Below are 17,746 nucleotides of genomic sequence, written 5' to 3' on the forward strand. Positions count from 1 at the left end.
CGTAATTCACTTGTGTCTGTAAAGGGACATGTACAGATGTTGTGTGGAATGACGAAGAGCCATGCTCATACGAAAATGACGCGCTGTGTAGAGAGCGTAGGTTCAGCTAGTCAATATTATAAAATTGAAAGTGACTATGTTTGTGACTCTTAATCTGTTGAACCACCAGACCAATCTCGATCAAATTTTTGACACAGAAGCGGTTCTGGTCTGGGAGTGATTTTAGCTATTCACTTTGACGGTAGAACTTAGGGGAGGCGGGGGAATTATAAAAACTAGAACTTAATAACTCGTGAACCTAACGACCAATCTCGATCAAATTTTCAACACAGATGAGGTTAGAACCTGGGAAGTCTTTTATCATTTCACTTTGACGGAAGATCTTAGGAGAGGGGGAGGAGGGGAAATATATAAAAATGAATAAAACTTAATAACTTTTGAACCACCCCACCGATCTCGATCAAATTTTCAACATAGATAAGGTTCTGGTCTGGGATGTTTTCTTCATTTCACTTTTACGGTGCAACGAAGGGGAAGGGGAACGGGAGATAATGATAAAAAAAAAAAAATAAATAAATAATAAAGTAAAAATAAAAGTGACTGTCTTTGTGACTTTCTCACGCTTAAACCATCCGACCGATCTTAACTAAATTTTTAACATAGATAAGATTCAGACCTGGGGTAGTCTCTATCATATCACTTCAATGGTAAAACTTAGGGGAGGGGGAGGGGAGAGATCTATAAAAATAAATAAAACTTAACTCTTGAACCATTCGATGATCTCGCTCAAATTTTCAATATAGATCAGGTTCGGGCCTGAAAAGTTTTTTTTTTTTTTTTTTTTCATATTCTCACTTTGATGGTAGAACCTAGGGAGGGGAGGGGGATATTTATATATAAAAATAAATAGAACTTAACGCTTGAACCACCCAAATGATCTCGATCTAATTTTCAACATAGATGAGGTTCGGGCCTGAGGTGTTTTTTATCATTTCACTTTGACGATAGAAATTAGGGGATGAGGTAGGAGGGGAAGATATATATAAAAATAAAGAAAACTCCGAACCACCCGACCGATCTCGATCAAATTTACAACCTAGATAAAGTTTACACCTGAGATGTTTTTGTCATATCACTTTGACGTTGTAGCTTAAAGGTGGGGGAGAGGAGAGATTTAAAAATGATTGAAAATGACCGATATTAGTTCCGAATTAATAGTTTTCGGGGTAGTTGAGATGAACAATGACACTTCTGATGCCGTTTAAATCCAAATTCGGCCCCGCAACTTGGGGGAAGGGGAATATATATATAAAAATGAACGAAATGATCAATATCAGAGTCGAATTCATAGTTTTCGGGGTTGCTGAGATGAACAATGACACTTCTGATGCCATGCCTCGCCACATGGGGAAGGGAGGAGAGTATATACAGGGTTGCCAACTCTGAAAAATTAAAAACCGGCACCTCCTCAAAATTTCCTATGATATAGGTCTAAGTGTGAAGTATCTCTGTTCGGACCCATCCATGGGAAGGAAATGTACTATCGTGAACAAAAGTGCATTAGAACCTGTATTCTGCATATCCTTAGTACATTCATTAATAAGCTTGATAGATACAATATGCTAAAAATGAGAAACTGAAGTGGGTATTGATCATTTTATCGCATTTAAAATTATCGAAACAAATGAACAAAAGTATATTAATCTTTACGTGCCAATTTTGGATTTGGAAAATGAAATTTATTCTTTAAACTTATACTTCAAATACAAGTAACTGCTTTAAGAAGTTCTTTTTTACTTTCAATAAATGCATAAAATTCCTTACAAGTAAATGTCAATTTTTCCTGATACAATCCCTGTCATCTTTAAAACTATCTAAACAGGTGAACAAAATATATTAATCGTTGACTGTAAAAGGTGACAGTTTTGGATTTACAGAATGAAAGTTACTTTTTTAAATCTATACTTCCAACTAGATGAAATTGCTTCGAATTATATAAAAATGTGAAGAAAGAAAAAAAAAAAACGATCATAAAGGGTCTGATAAGAAATTTGTGCCGGTCATCGGCTTTAATCAAAATAACAGCAATATTTCCGGCCAGGCCGGTGAAAAACCGGCCAGTTAGCAACCCTAGGTATATAAAAATCATCGAAAATGACCGATATCAAAGAGCGCTTTAGTACTAGTAAAAAATGACTGACTAACGGAACATATTACTTTGTTTATTAATTTAACCCACCGAAGTGGGTAATTGATGCTAGTTTTAAATAAGACCTTTATATCCTCTCAACTTCAGGAATTGGAGAGGTATCCTATTCTTGGCAAGCAAAAAATTCACCTTTTACCTCCCTAGGGGTTGTATTTCAAAAAATTATATCGCAGCAATTGCTTTCGTTTTCTGTCCGAATTTCACGTTTCTGGTTGTAGTACAACCTGGGCAATGAGAAATGAACCACTTTTACTCTTTTTATATAGTAGAATATATAATAAAAAAAGAAATTAAAAATACTGCTTCATGTTGAAATATAACCCTTTTCTGCTTAGAAAATCATCATTAGGCTTCGGATTCTTAGGTTTGATCCTATTTTATTCCTGTACAGCTAATGGAGAAATTTCGTGTTTTCTTTACATTTCAAGTTGTTACGAGCAAAAATATACTGATTTTATAGGACCTAAAATGTCCTATTTAGGTAATGAGGACCTAAAATAACTTAAATTAGCTTTTGGAATCTATAACGTCTTAAACTGCCATTTATGGTTTATTTTTAACCCTTAGAAGAACACTTTTAAAATAAAAATGATTTTTTTAACGCATGAAATATCAATCGTTTTCGACAATCGACCAGTTTTCAACAATGCAATAACAAGGTTTCCTCTATGCAGTATGTTCCTTTGTAATTTGTGGTGGGCGAAGATGAACAAGGACATCTGACTTCATGCAAATAGACTTCCAACGTTCTTCGTGCAGACAATGTCCAGAAAAATCTTCTGTGGAATTCCTAGAAAGTAGCAACTATGAATACATCTCTTATATCACGTCTTGCAAAACGAATGATTCCTCTGTTTTGCTATTTAGTAACGTGAAAACCGCCGGGGACACAGTAACTCAAATGTTTTCTTCCTCAGTATTATTCTAGGAAAATGAAGTGATATTTCATTTCTACTGTTCAACATTTCAAATATAGCAAACATTTTTTAAAGTAAAAATTTTAGATCTGTTGTAACTATAAACAGGCTTTGTTTATAGAATCTTTCAAATATTTTGTTCTTCAATGTCGTTCCAGAAAAAGTGAAGTGCTTCCTTTGTCTGTGCTATTCGGTAACGTGAAAAGCGTCGGAAACACAATAACTCAAAATACTTTCTTCAGGGTTCCTACTGATCTGGAGAAATCTATTTCCCTGACTTTTGGCAGGAAATTCCCTGACTTTCATGACAGGTGTCGGATGACGTTGACGTATAAATAAGGAATAAATAACGGTGAATATCTATATATGAGAACATATATTCCATAGAGACAAATAATAATCAGTTGCTCATACGTACCTTCCACTTATCACCCATAAAAATCTTAGCAACGTCCCATACTGTGACCATTAATGGTTGGCTAAGCTGAAATTGGTGCACAATTAATGTTCGAAAAAATACATTTTATAAAATTTCCCTGACTTTCCCTGACCTGCACCATTTTGCCTGATTTCCATGACCAATAGGAACCCTGTTCTTCCTTAGTGTGAGTCTAAGTTTGCAAATGATGTACCAAATTTCAATTATCAGTAAGGATTGTAGATGAGGGAAGTTTTATTAATATTTTTATTCGTACAAGATGGTTGCTTGTACTAAAGCATGGGCGGCGATTAGGGGGGGCAAGAGGGGACAGTTGCCCCCCCCCCACTTTTTTGAAGTGACCACGTAACTTTTTAATTATATCATCTATTTTTCGGTGATAGGCTAGAATCTTCATTATTCGATTTAAAAAAGTACCAAAAAAGCTCTTTGCTTCTGTTTTTTTCTCAAGCCTGGAAAACATTGTAGAACACGTTACATATGCTTTCGCGCCTTTCTGAGTCGAGACGTAGAGTGTGATGACGTCATAACTAAAAAAAAAATTATATGACTTTTTTATTGCTTTTTGCAGGGCTTACTTTTGCACCTAGAAGATTGAAATTTTGCACACACATTTAGTGCACCCCTTAATATTTTTCAGATTTGTTTCAGATCTCTGCGTTAAAGCAGTGGGGTACAGAGGGGCAAAAAAGTACAAGGAAGGAATATTTTTTAAACAAATAATCCATTTTTTAAATGATTTTCCCACCTCAGGTACAGGATGGAGATATGTGAGTGGTACTGTTTGAAAGTATGTTCTATTCTGAAGGGAATGATGTACGAACAATGATCATAGGATAAATAGGCTATTCTGAAGGGAATGATGTACGAACAATGATCATAGGATAAATAGGGATGTCTCAGGAAAATTTTATATTACATCTGGAACATCTGGGGCATTGTGGGAATCAGGGTTGAAAAAAAACATGTTTTTTTTAAAAAAGAACAAAAAAAAATGTTTTTTTTTTATGTTAAAACATGTTTTTTTTTGTTTAAAACGTTTTAAACGTTTAAAACAAAGTACTTTGTTTTAAACAAAGAAAACATGTTTAAAATGTTTATTTTGTTTACAACAATAATCTAAATAGGTATATATATCACATTTTTACACTCTTAGGTACTGCTTGCCATCTATATTCAACCGCTAGATCAAATTTCGGGAACTTCCCTAATCTCGATCCGCCCAAATGTTCAATTCCGGAGAAAGAAATCGGGATTTTCCCGATCTCTGTTCACAGAATATGTAGTTTAGTTTCTTTGTGTTACGTTCTACTGGTCGTCTGCATTCTTAATCTTTAAACTCCCATTGACGCAACTGCTGTGTCAGGGCTTTAAACCTCAATGGCTCAGTCTTAAACCTCAAATTAAGCCTGGAAGATGGTTTTGGTAGCAATTTATTCGTGAAAGATGCAGCTTTGCTTGTGTGCATTTTATGTATGTGGGCGGAGGATAAATATCGTTTTTTTTTTTTTTTTTGTTGTTGTTGTTGTTGTTTTTTCAACAGTTTTTGGGGGGCCATTCCCCCTTTTGGGGGATAGATTCATAAAAATTGTTACGTGAAGCAATGAAGTAGGCCACTACATGGTAATATCGTGTATTTGTACTTCTTGCTTATATGGTGGAGCAGGGAGGGACCAAAGTTAGCCAATTTTTGGAGTTTAAGTTTTTTGACGTAAATTACATTTATTTTTACAACAAACATCAATAGCTCAGTCCTTAATTAAGCTAGGAAGATGATTTGGTACCAAAGTATTTTTGAGGGATAAAGCTTTCCGTCAGTTGCATTTTATGTATATAGGGGGTACGTATGTACGGCCGAGAGAGGGAGGATGAAGTTTTTTTTTTCATCAATTTTTTTTCGTCAGGTTTTGGCGGGTATTCCTCCCCCCTTTGTGGTACATGCATAAAAATTGGTATGTGAAGCAATGAAGTAGTCCCCTACATGACAATAACCTGTATGTGTACTTGTTGTTTATAGAGGAAGAGGGGGGTCAAATTTGGTTAATTTACATTTATTTTCGGGACGGTCCCATATAACACAAGATATATTTCACTGAAGTGGTCTAGAAGCATAATTCTTGTTCGTATACATGATGTGTGCAGCAAAAATGATTTGCATATGGACATGGTACTATAATGGGGGGGAGAGAGAATGTCTAATTCAATGAATGTTTTTCTGCGCATATATATATTTTTTTAATATTTCCTACATAAAACTAATTCATTACGCAATGGCAGCAATGGCTACCATTTCTTATATTATTGTCACAAGTATGTGGCCTACACATTAGCATCATTTTGTCAGCGTAGGGTGGCTGCAAGGGTTGCCAGGACCCCGCAAAGTCAATATTTTCATATTTTTAATGATTTTTATGTCTGTTCTTTTTCTACGAATACGGCGGGAATTTTACGAATGTTACTTCGTTGGAATTTGTGGTCTATAAGCTTTCCAATGGTGTATAACTCATGACTCTGTGATAATTAGGGGGAGTCACCAGAGCCCCGAACGTGAGAGTCTACCATTTTGTTAAAATTCCTGGCGGGTGTCTAGAGTTAATTGTGTTGTTAATGCCGTAGATACTAATCATTATTAGTTACCCATGTTGCAGATAGAGATGTATCTTGAAAACTGTTTAGTTAAAATGTCATTTGCTCCTTGTAGGCTAGTCACTGCTCTTTTCTATGAGTTGTATTGTATTTGTCAGAGCATTTCTTCTAGCTTATAACGTGAGAACTGTTATTATTATGGAAATGATAGTGATCAAAAAAAATACCCAAGTTTTGAATTTGTGAATTTGGATCTTAGAATAGTGTATAGTGTGTTTTACCTCCGTTATTCTTGGAAATTAAGAAATGTTCAAATACTTCACTTGAATTTCTGTTGGTTTAGTTATATGCACATTAATGTGCAGAATTTCGTTCAGTAATTGCTGTTACTCTGCTTGTAATTTACTCCATGCACAAATCCTGCGGAGGATGGGTTGTTTGTTAGAAAATTAAATTAGCTTCTTAAATATGATTTTTAAGTTGTTTTAAACATGTCCAACCAGCATCGAAAAAAAACACGTTTAAAACAATTTGTTTAAAACGTTTAAAACAAACTGAATAAAACAACAGCCCCCGTTTTAAACATGTTTTAAACACTTGTTTTAAACATTTTGTTTTAAACATATCAACCCTGGTGGTAATGTTCTTAGCTCATTGGTAAACATTTTCCTGCACTTAGTTTTCAAGATAGAAGCTTGAAATTTGCTTATTCACATTTAGTAAACCCCTTCATATTTTTCAGTTAATATTGAGATCTGTGCGTTAACATAGGGGGTCCAGAGGGGATCAAAGTTTGAAAAAATCAGAAAAAAATCCAGATTTCCCTCAAAATTTTCCGCCTTATGAACATGATAGGAAAACGTAAATGGAACCGTTTGAAAGTTTGTTCTATTCTGAAGAGAATGAGGTACGAACCATGATCCTAGGATAAATAGGGATGATGCTGTAGTTGATTGACTGAAATTCAATAATTTACTTTTTAAAAGCCATAATTTAAAATGAGTATATAGTTTCATCTGGAAATGTAAAGTTTTTGCATATATTACTGGTTCATAGAAAAATATGTTAGCATATAATATTTGTCGTTGCGTAAGTGGGTATTGGTTATTTGTCTTCTCATGGAGTTAAGACAGCTACAGGAATTGCAGTTCAAAGGAATTAATATTACATTTGCGTCGTAGCATATGCTTGTAGTATTTACTGTCTTTCATTTTCTAAGAGTAATAACATACATTTAATGGCAAGTGTGGACTTAAAAATGTAAGTTGTTTATTAATCCCCAGTTTCAATTAACTTCTACAAAACAAGCCTAATTATTCATTAGTATGATTAATAATATCCTTTCTATTTATTTGTTTTGCAAATATGTTATTAAATAATCTGATCACACAATTTTCGAGACAGAATTTTAAGATGTTCACGAGCAAGGAATCAATGATTAGTACCTAATGTGCGTTGCTCTTGTCAATTTACTTAATGAAATATGAAACACGATATACGGTATTTTAGCTGAAAAAGATACTATCCTATTAGTTATACAACCTTTCGTCAAACAAAGTGTTAGAAACAACCAGGAAAACTAACATTGATATACAAATATTCAGATCATATCTTGCCCCCCCCCCCACTTTTAACGTCCAATCGCCGCCACTGTTGTAATAAACTAGTATTAAAAGATAAGTTTCGAAGTGTACAATAACTAAGAAAATACTAAAATATAATCAAATGTACTCAAATGTCATTTTCTGTAATGTAAAAATAAATCCTAAACAACATTTCTGAAAAACTATAAAATCCTAAAATGCACCTTTTAAAATCCTTGAATTTCTGGAACCTAAAAATCTGAAGCCTAATCACAAAGTACACTTATAACCTGAGTAGATCGAGAGAAAAATATACTCACCGCCACAGCTTCGGACAACTTAGGATCACGTACAAATGACTGTCCTTTGTTCGTGCCTGGTGGCATGTCACCAGTAGTAGCATATTTTAATGCTTCAATCAGAGTCTGCAAATTAAGTACGGAATATAATGAATCACAGATAAGAAATGGAATAAATATACAAGAACACTTTAAAGAAATTTTAACGAAAAAAAAAAAAATCCACATACACACTTGCTTCTACGTTTAAATACATGAACAAAACTGAGTATCAGATTCCGAGTAATGAATACGAAAGAAAATAAACAGCTCGGTTCAACAGAACACTGAATTTTAGAGAATATTTTATACTTGAATGTTAAATTAGCTATTAAAAGTACATATCTTTGTAAGCCCCTATACCAAATGTTGTACTACTAGGTTTTTCTTCCTTTCAGATATTGAAGATCGCAGTAAAAGTGCGCACTTAAAAAAACGTAGGTGATGCAATACCTGCTGGAAAAGGGTATAAATGACAGGACTCTACAGGACATGATGAAAACATTGGTGGAGGATGCCTCATCCAGTTCCACCTTTTTTTTTTTTAAAAAAAAAAAGGGGGGGGGGAGAATTCAAGAAGGGTAAACCTATGTCCAAGATGTCCCTCACAATGTGGAAAGCCAGTAAAGCCACTACGGTGGAAAACATGACAGCAGTCCAGGATTTCATCATGGCAAACAAGCGAGTAACAGAATGTTTCAACGCAGAGGTGGGCATAATCCCAGGAATACATACACTACCAGTTGTGTTGGACATGCACAGTTTCAAATCGGTGGTCCCCGAAAATGTTCAAAGGCAAGGGACACGTCATGTCTACAGCAAAACTGATCCTCCTTGATGCAGGTACTGTGACATTTGTCGAACGTTTTCTGACCATGGACGAACGAAGCATGAGTCCATTGCTTTCAACCAGAATTCAACGTGACAAAACAAAACAATGGAAATACCTCTCCCCCCCCCCCCGCAAAAAAAGTTCAAGTCTGTCCCTAAGCTCCCAAGGTAATGGTTGCTGCCTTTTGGAATGTGAGGGGTGTTATCTGGCTGAGTACCTAAAAAAGATGAAACCGTAAACTGTGTGTATTATGCTGTATAAAAAGAGCGTTTGACGAAGGCCATCAAGGAGAAACATTGTATCAAGTACGACTGACCTGCTTACTAATACAGCTGAGGGTGCTGAAGATCCCGAGTTGGTTCTTAAGGGTAGCACACACTTTAAACACACATCGAAAAGTGTTGCTAGAACATTTTGCGCACCATACTTTACCGCGCGCTCGAAGCCCTAATATCTACCTAAGAACAAGTTAATTGTAGTGCTCAAACAAACAATGTCTCGAAAACTGGAGATATTACATATACATTATACGTTGTAAATTTAAAACCAGGGGTGGAATAAGAGATAGGTAAATACAAATAGTGAATATTATCTGCCAGCTTTTAAGAAAATTCAACAAATCAAAGTGACTTTAATTTTTATGGTTTCGAAATAAGGTATGCGCCAAAATATACAGTACTGAAATTCGCGCGGGTAAGTTTGTCGACGGGGTATGGTTCCAGCTGCACATGTTCGCAGTAGTGAAAAGGAAGTTGTGTTGTGCAGTTGTTGTTGGAAATGGGTCTCCTGACGGAAGGAAAAACTATTCATAGTTGAGCATTATTTCCGCTAATACGGCAGCGGTCGTGAAGGCGGACTGAGTTTGAAAAAAGTGGCAGAACAATTCCGAGAGAAGTTTAATAAGACGGCACCAAGTAACACAGTTATGTTGTCTATTGTTATTCGCCGTTCTGGTAGTGTACTGTACGTATAACTCCATTTACAGGAGTCTGCAGCAACCTTTGTTTCAGGATATGTTTGAGAATCTGCGTGAACGATATGAACACTGTCTACAGCGAGGCGAAGCACACTTTGAACACTTACATTACGTATACCGTGGTAAATCAACACGCTAATATTGTGTGTATGTATGTATGAGGAGAAATAAACTCACAGATAATAATAATGTAATTTCGTTCATCTTTACATTTCAGTACTGTATATTTTGGCGCAAACTGTATTTTCTTGCTCTGTTTCCTTTTGATAATCTAATATGAATTGCGATATAACAATTCTTTCAATTTTAAGTATTTAGTGTAATCGTGTAACCAATATTTAACTAGTCAAGGGCGTATTAACTATACGTTAATGACAGCTGACCCTCCTGTACACACGTTCACTAGAGTTATCGTGCTAATTGGGTTAGAGACCTGAACAAGATTATTTTACTGGTAGTTCGTGCACTCAGGCTTATTTCCTCACTCGCCTTCCCAGACTTATTATACTCAACACACTTAATCCTTGCCGACTCCAGAAAACTACCAACTAGAATCCCTATTACATAGTACCTACGATTAATTACTACAATACTTACAGTCTTTCCACAGCCATTTTGGCCCTGAATAAGAGTTAGAGGTGGACGAAATTCGATTTTCTGTTCATCGCCTTCCTCTGCACCGAAACTCCTGATACCACGAATCAGTAACCTTTCTATCCTCGACATATTTACTTCCTTAGATAAAGTCGAGTTCTTTCTTGGCTATAATCTGTAAGGCAAATGAACACAGGAATTATTTTTTTTTTTCTCTATAATACCTTTCGACAAACATACTACAAATACAAAATTGTACTCACCGATATAAGTACAGATGGTGATCAGAAACATGGAAACACCTGAACGAAATTGCAACTTACCAGATTAATATGGTGCCGGGCCACCTTTTGCCTTCAGAACAGCCTTGAAGCGACGTGGAATGGAGGCATAGAGGTCGTGAATGGTAGCAAGTGGAATTTTACACCATTCCTCCTGCAGGGCATCGGCCAGTTCTGTGAGAGAGGATGGAGGTGGAAATCGTCGCTGGAGTCGTGTTTCCAAGACGGACCACAGATGTTCAATTATGTTGAGATCTGGGGATTGCGCGGGCCAGGGGAGATGTTGAACTTCATCCCAATGTTCCTCAAACCACGCTTAACAACACTAGCTGTGTGAATGGGTGCGTTATCATCCTGGAAGGTGACGTCATTGTCCGGGAACAACATCTGGACCATAGGATGCAAGTGGTTTCCTAAAATTGCGACATAATCGTTGGCAGTGATTCGTCCGCTAAGTGTGACCACAGGACCCAATGAAAACCTGATTTTGCGGCCCACAGCATCACCAAGCCGCCGCCATGTCTCACAGTTGGGCGGAGACACTGCAGATCATAAGCTATGGGCGTTCTCCACACATAAACACGGCCCGTGGTTGGGAATAGGGTGAAGGATGACTCATCCGACCATATCACACGTTTCCAGTCCTCAACGGTCCAAGTTGCATGGTCGTGGTACCATTTGCGGCGTGCGAAAGCGTTATGGTCCCTGATAAGCGGTTTGGCCCGTGCAACACGACCCCGTAAGTTCATGTCATGTAATTCGCGGCGGACTGTGATTGTCGAAACAGGGTGGGGAAGGTGCTGATTGAGTTCCTCCGCCACTTACTCCGCAGTGGCATGACGGTTCTGCGTGACAATGCGCTTTAATACCCGGCGTGACCTGTCACTCATGATTTTCTTCCGCCCACTGTTCCGCTTCCCCGATGTGGTTTTCCCGTGTGTTGTGTAGGCCGTCATCACCTTCGACACTGTCCCACGTGACACACCTAACACAGGAGCCACTGCCGTCAAACTCACTCCACATAAGCGCGCACCAACAATTTGTCGTCTTTGAAAATCTGATAGGTCTCCCATTTTACACTACCTCCGTCTGCTGCAGCCACTGGACACTGCTGTTCCACTGCGCCTGACATAGTATGGAGACCGACCTAACACACCACCACCAGCGGTCCGGCGATGCGGGCGCCACGACACCATTGCCAACCCATACATCTGACGTGTTGCCAACTACAGATGTTTCCATTTTTCTGATCACCATCTGTATTTGGGAGAGTATTAACCATACATTGTAAATGAAGTTGGAGTTAACCACGTGGTTTCTTTTATTGAACAAACACTGACTTGTAGATGGGTCATTATTAAAAAAAAAAAAAAAAAAAAAAAATCATGATGATATGGTAAGCAGAAGAAATAACCGATTATTATATCACACCAAATTCTCTATAGATGCGATCCAAGCGCGTAGTACAGCCAATGTTGTCTGAGTGGTTAACATCGAAATATATATATATATATATATATAAATTCAGGAAGCGGAACGGGAACTCTGGCGGCTACGCACAAGTAACATATCTTGTAGTAAGCATTAAATTTATCAAGCTGAAAAATAAACTTAATTTCTTGATGTGACGTAATTCTGAAGTTTCTATTAATCCAGATAACATGTTTTTATGCGGATTATGAAATTAAGGTTAAGCGTATTGCTATTAATCATATAACTTCCTATGATACTAGCAATGGATTATATTCGTAATGATTATATCATAAGTATGAAATTCAACTCTATTAAATGACAATGAGTATATCCAAGCGAGACCATTTCGGAAGCCGTTCTAAGTTAACAACTAACGTTATATAAAAAGTAAATTATATACACTTGAAAACAAGTACGAGCCTTTGGCGCGGGAGACCCGAGCTCGATTCCCGGCGGAAGCTCATGTCGTCCGGATTCCACATTAATCAGTAGGAATGTAACTTTAAAAATACGTACAAATTTAATAAAAACCCGATATTGCACAATAAAGCTCAGTTTTAAAATAAACCTTGGACTTTTCACAACCTTGCCATTACTAGTGCTATATGAACTCGTACCACTGCGAAAACTCACATATTTTGACTACTCTCGGTTACCCATATACCCGCCGTCGCTGATGTGCCTGCCTCCGTCGGACACGGCCGTACATAAGTTCACCAGCTTCGCCATGATAGCATTCGTGCTTTTTAGTGGCAACCTAGCACTGATTGGTTTGTGTATTTTGGACTATAGTTTCTATGGCACACATCCAGACACTGTATTTATACGCTAATCGTAAAACAACTGTAGTTTTTCAACAATTACTCTACACCCTTCAGAATTTCGTCTATGTAAAGTGGGGTTATGCTATGCAGCCCAGCTTAAGATATTTGGAGGGTAATAAGACTGAAATTACTGAAAGAATTATAATTTTTCAATAATTATTTCGAGTGGTGTGCCTATACTTGACCTTTTTTATATAGAGAACAAACATTTTTTAACTCGTATAGTACGGTACAAAATACTCCAAAGTTAGCTCAATTACCGTAATATTGCACTATGAGAAACAACGCATATAACAAACTTACTTCGCGTAGGTCAATTTAAGGCATACCACTCAATGTAATCGTTGAGATATTATAGTTCTTTAAATAATTGCCTTTTTATTGTCTTCAAAAGATTTGGAGGGTTAACTGCCGCAGATGGCGGCCTCGAAATGCAAAATTTACGGAGAAATGAAAAGAATCAGAGGGAATGTCAGCATCAGAGGAACGAAGAAGTAATAAAGGTAGAGGATTAAGTAGGGAGGAAAACGAAGTTACATTCTGAACCATACGAGTTCATGGATATATGTGATATTAGGTAATTAGGCAAGAAGGCATAATATGACACTGTTTCAAGCCCTGTTCTATTAACCAATCTAGAACGTGTACGCTGATGTAACGGAAGGAAATACAGAAATCTAGAACGGAAAGTAATACCGTAATAGAGAAGACGCATCTCACATAAATATCCTGAAATGGGGTAAATTTTGAATATAACCCCATGTTATGAGGGCAGAAATTTGTAAAATGAACTGAAAATATAGGTTACATGGTTTCACAATACGTTTGTACAATCAGAAACAATATTAAGTAAAGGTTGGAGGTATAAAAAATGATAGCTCCAACCTATACTTAATGTTTCTGGCTGTAAAATTAACGAATATCGGAACGTTACATTTTTCATGTACGATAAGACAGAAATCCGAAATGAAAAATGTGCCTTTTACCACATAGTACTCCATAAGAAAGACATGATGGAGAGAATTACTATGACAAGACAGTGTACAAAGTGATCCCACAAGTATCGCAAAGCCGTGCGCCTGTGTGGATTGATTCAAATCACTTGATTTTTAAAATAAACACCATTGATATAAATCAAATTCAGAAATAAATTCGGAAATATATATATTTTATAAGAATTTCGTGCCGCTAGCTATCTTTGGACCGCCCATTTTTTTTTTTTTAAATATGTACCTGCCAAATATCAATAACTTTTGTTTAAAAAAAATGTTGACAAACGTTCCTGTACTTTTTCCTTAATGCTAAAATAAGATTATTTGGGATTGAAGTAGGTTAACCATTGGGGATTAATTTAAAATTCAACCCCAATACTTTCACTGAAGTGGTATAATTAACATTTGATACTAATTCCTAATGTTTTTCTTCAATTCGTGACATGTATTATACAAGAAGAAAGATGTGATTTAAATTTACAAAATAGGTTTAAATAAAAAAACTTCAACAAAAATGATTTTTTCACAACCAGCCTGCGACACAAAAGACATGTGTTTTACACCATACGGTATGAAGAATTTCCCACTATCCTCGTTTATGCGTACTCACCATCGTTGACACGCCTGGTTCCTATGGACGCATCACTACGCTAACGCTCAACAATCCCCTGTTTGCCGCCTGCCCTGAGGCGGTTAGATAGCGTCTATGCGTTTTAGAAACTACCTAGGCAATGTTAGTTCGTGTTGTTTTGCCATACACTCACACAGATATTTATACTCATCTTATAATAAAAATTGACGTTATAATAAATTTTTAATTCAAATCCTTTATCACAGTAAGAAGGTAAGGAAACATTGTTTTAGTAATTTCTCAGTAGAAATTAGTTTGCAACACTTAACATTTCGAAGGTGTTAATATTGCACAATAATACTAAATAGATGCACGTGGATATAGGATAGAGGGAAAGAAGCACGAAAGTAAGAAATATTTGTGATTAGCCGATTTCCGCTGGCGACATTACGTTACCTGACTTAGAATAGAAAGAGGTCACCATAATTAATTGCTGAAAAATTACACTTCTTTCATGATTTCCGTATAGACACAGCGTCAGGATTGTCATAAAAACTATAGTATAAAAAACACAAATCAATCTTTGCTAGGTGGCAACTAAAAAGCACAAAAGCAATCAAACCGAGTCTAGGCAGGGCGTAGACGGTACGCTGACGCGTCAGACTGTGAGTAAACGTGTAAACAGAAGTAGTGAAAATAAATGGGTTTTCCCAATGATACGAGGGTAACTCTTTACTTTGGGCAAGGCAGTGATATACTGTCAGTACATATTATTGCCAAGCGAGCGTCAGCGAGTGAAGGCGGGTTAGAGCCCCGCAGGGCACGTTGTTTTATGTCTTTCCTTCTTGGGAACTGTAAATATAATTGCAGAAACCGGTTCAAATTCATTGATTATTGTCACTGCCTTGCCCAAAGTAAAGACTTGCCGATACGAGTTCCGATAACACTTGTAATGGTTTCACATAGCAACGCTACACTTGTAAACATAGAATACCGTCTTTGCACACTGCGCCAAAATACTCCACCGACGGAAAATAGTAACACAGTCATATTTCATATCTACCCACTTATTTTAAATGTCATAAAGTACTTGTAACGCTACACTTGCAAACATAAAATATAGCTGCATTACGTATTTAATTCTGCCCCTTCCAGAAATTTGCGTGCAGTTTTACTACACGGATCCATAGTTAGTAGGAGTAGAAATGGGTTAGAAGCCCCGTAGGGTTCATTGGGTTCTGTTCTAGACAAATGGGCAAATTAAAGACTTCCCTAAATTTTTTGGGCCTTGTACAATCTCTGGATCCGAATAGTAAAGCTGCACCGAAACTGGTTTCTTATAAACATGTCTTTCGAAGCGGGGTATTGGAATTTACCTGTGGAATTTGCAGAATGTGATGTACCTAAACTTGACCAGTACCCTCTAAATATTACTCTCCCACAGTGGATTAACATATTTCAACTGTGAACTTCCCAGAAAGAGACACTAATATTCCTTATCTCGGCCTGAGTTAGACCACGAGACATTACAACCCTACAAGATACTTAACACATACAATTAGCTGGCTTATATATATTCATTCTAAAATGACACTGCACAATAAATATATATAATTACTTGTTATGTTTCTTGGTCGGATATTTATTACTTACATAACCTATTCATTAATCTACATTAACTATTTCATATCTTTCCACTCGTCTAAAGATACTTCAAACAAAAAACCGCGCTCATGTCACTTACAGTAGAGGATAGTTCCGCGGCGATTCATCCTAAAGAATCGAATCCTCTGCAGAAGGAACATCGGTAACAAAACTGATTGACTTTGACGGAATCATAACATAGGTCACTCAGCTTATTCGAATTTGATGAATAAGTTTAGTGGAATCGAATTTGAATTGGATGCCAATTACGTCCTTGAATCAGAAATTTAAGGAAGGTTTCGATGGTCCTCTAGCCACTTTCCGTAACATTTTTCGTCAAAGTAAAGCAAAATTTTCAATAGTCCCACATAGAAAAATTATCTTTAGCATTTTGTGCGTCGCATTGCAATGTTCGAAATTTAAAGAAGATTGGTGCAAATTCGGCACCTGATAAGGTAAGAGTTTATTTCATGGCATAATTTGTGTTATGTGAAAGAAATCCTTTTGGCATATGCAGTGCCAAGCAAAAATATCAATTATTCTCTAGAGCTAATCTGCTTGCTTTAAATTGATTTTCAACAACATTTCATACTGGTTTGCATTAACAGAAAAATATTTTTTAGACTTGGTGATAATAGTCATAGAAATTAGAATTGATTTTTGCATTATTTCCGTTGCATTACAGTCCGCATTTTTAAGAGAAGGTTGGTACGGATCAACGGATTGACATTTTTTGTCTCATTTCCAGAAGGACCATTCCGCACTAGTCAACTAAAAATTCTCTGCACAATACACAACACAAATCGTAGGACAGACAAATTCCAATCGAGTCGAATAGTAGAAGATTCGCTAACGCTCACTTCAGTAAGACTTTACAAGCTCCCTTCAAAACGGAAAATAGAAACTGCGGTCGTTACTGTTACCTAACATCTCTTTTAATAGAATTTTAAAACCTGAAGTTCTATATTCCTCATCTATCTATCTATCTATCTATATCTATCTATCTATCTATCTATCTATATATATATATATGAATGAAATGAAATGAAATGAAAATGTCTTTATTGAAGCGGGCGAGGTTCAGCCATGGCTGCTCTATCACCTAACCCTTGTCAATAATATATATAATTAATATTCAAGTTTTTATTTTGAAAAAAAAAACAACATTCAAGGAAAAGTTTTATTTTATGTGTCAAACTATAAAACATTTAGCTCCGTTATTAAATTCTATCAGCAATGGGCCTTATGCAGAGTCGTTTTGACGCGTTATTAGTGGCATACTAAAGAGTTAGTAGAACATGTGTTCCAGTGGCGTATTTAGGAGGGATCCCGGACTTAAGCCCCCCCCCCCCCCCGAAGTCTTACTTACTATAGTAAAGTATGTGAAATATCTTGCAGAAATTTCACATTTTCAGGCAAAGCCACCCCCAAAAGTTAGCAAATCCCCCTCGACACAAAATTGTAAATACGCCACGGATATGTTCATG

At 36.6% G+C, this 17,746-nt stretch overlaps 1 protein-coding gene across 2 annotated transcripts in view; it reads right to left on the reverse strand.

Annotated features, from left to right (window-relative positions):
• The window catches only part of rad50 (DNA repair protein rad50), a 124,885-nt gene extending 108,500 nt beyond the window's left edge, over nt 1–16,385 (reverse strand). Inside the window, exons 1-3 of one of the 2 annotated variants that reach the window (XM_081727996.1) lie at nt 16,269–16,385; nt 10,478–10,649; nt 8,055–8,159 (exon numbers count right to left, since the gene is read on the reverse strand). In XM_081727996.1, the coding sequence (XP_081584122.1) occupies nt 8,055–8,159; nt 10,478–10,606 (234 nt within the window). In that variant the 5' untranslated portion in view covers nt 10,607–10,649; nt 16,269–16,385. The remainder of the gene's footprint in view (nt 1–8,054; nt 8,160–10,477; nt 10,650–16,268) is intronic. The other variant, XM_081727997.1, reaches the window with a different exon arrangement.
• Nucleotides 16,386–17,746: the final 1,361 nt, after the last annotated feature.

Source organism: Thermobia domestica, chromosome 10 (assembly GCF_964235325.1).
Source record: "Thermobia domestica chromosome 10, izTheDome1.hap1.1, whole genome shotgun sequence".
Classification (NCBI taxonomy): Eukaryota; Metazoa; Arthropoda; class Insecta; order Zygentoma; family Lepismatidae; genus Thermobia; species Thermobia domestica.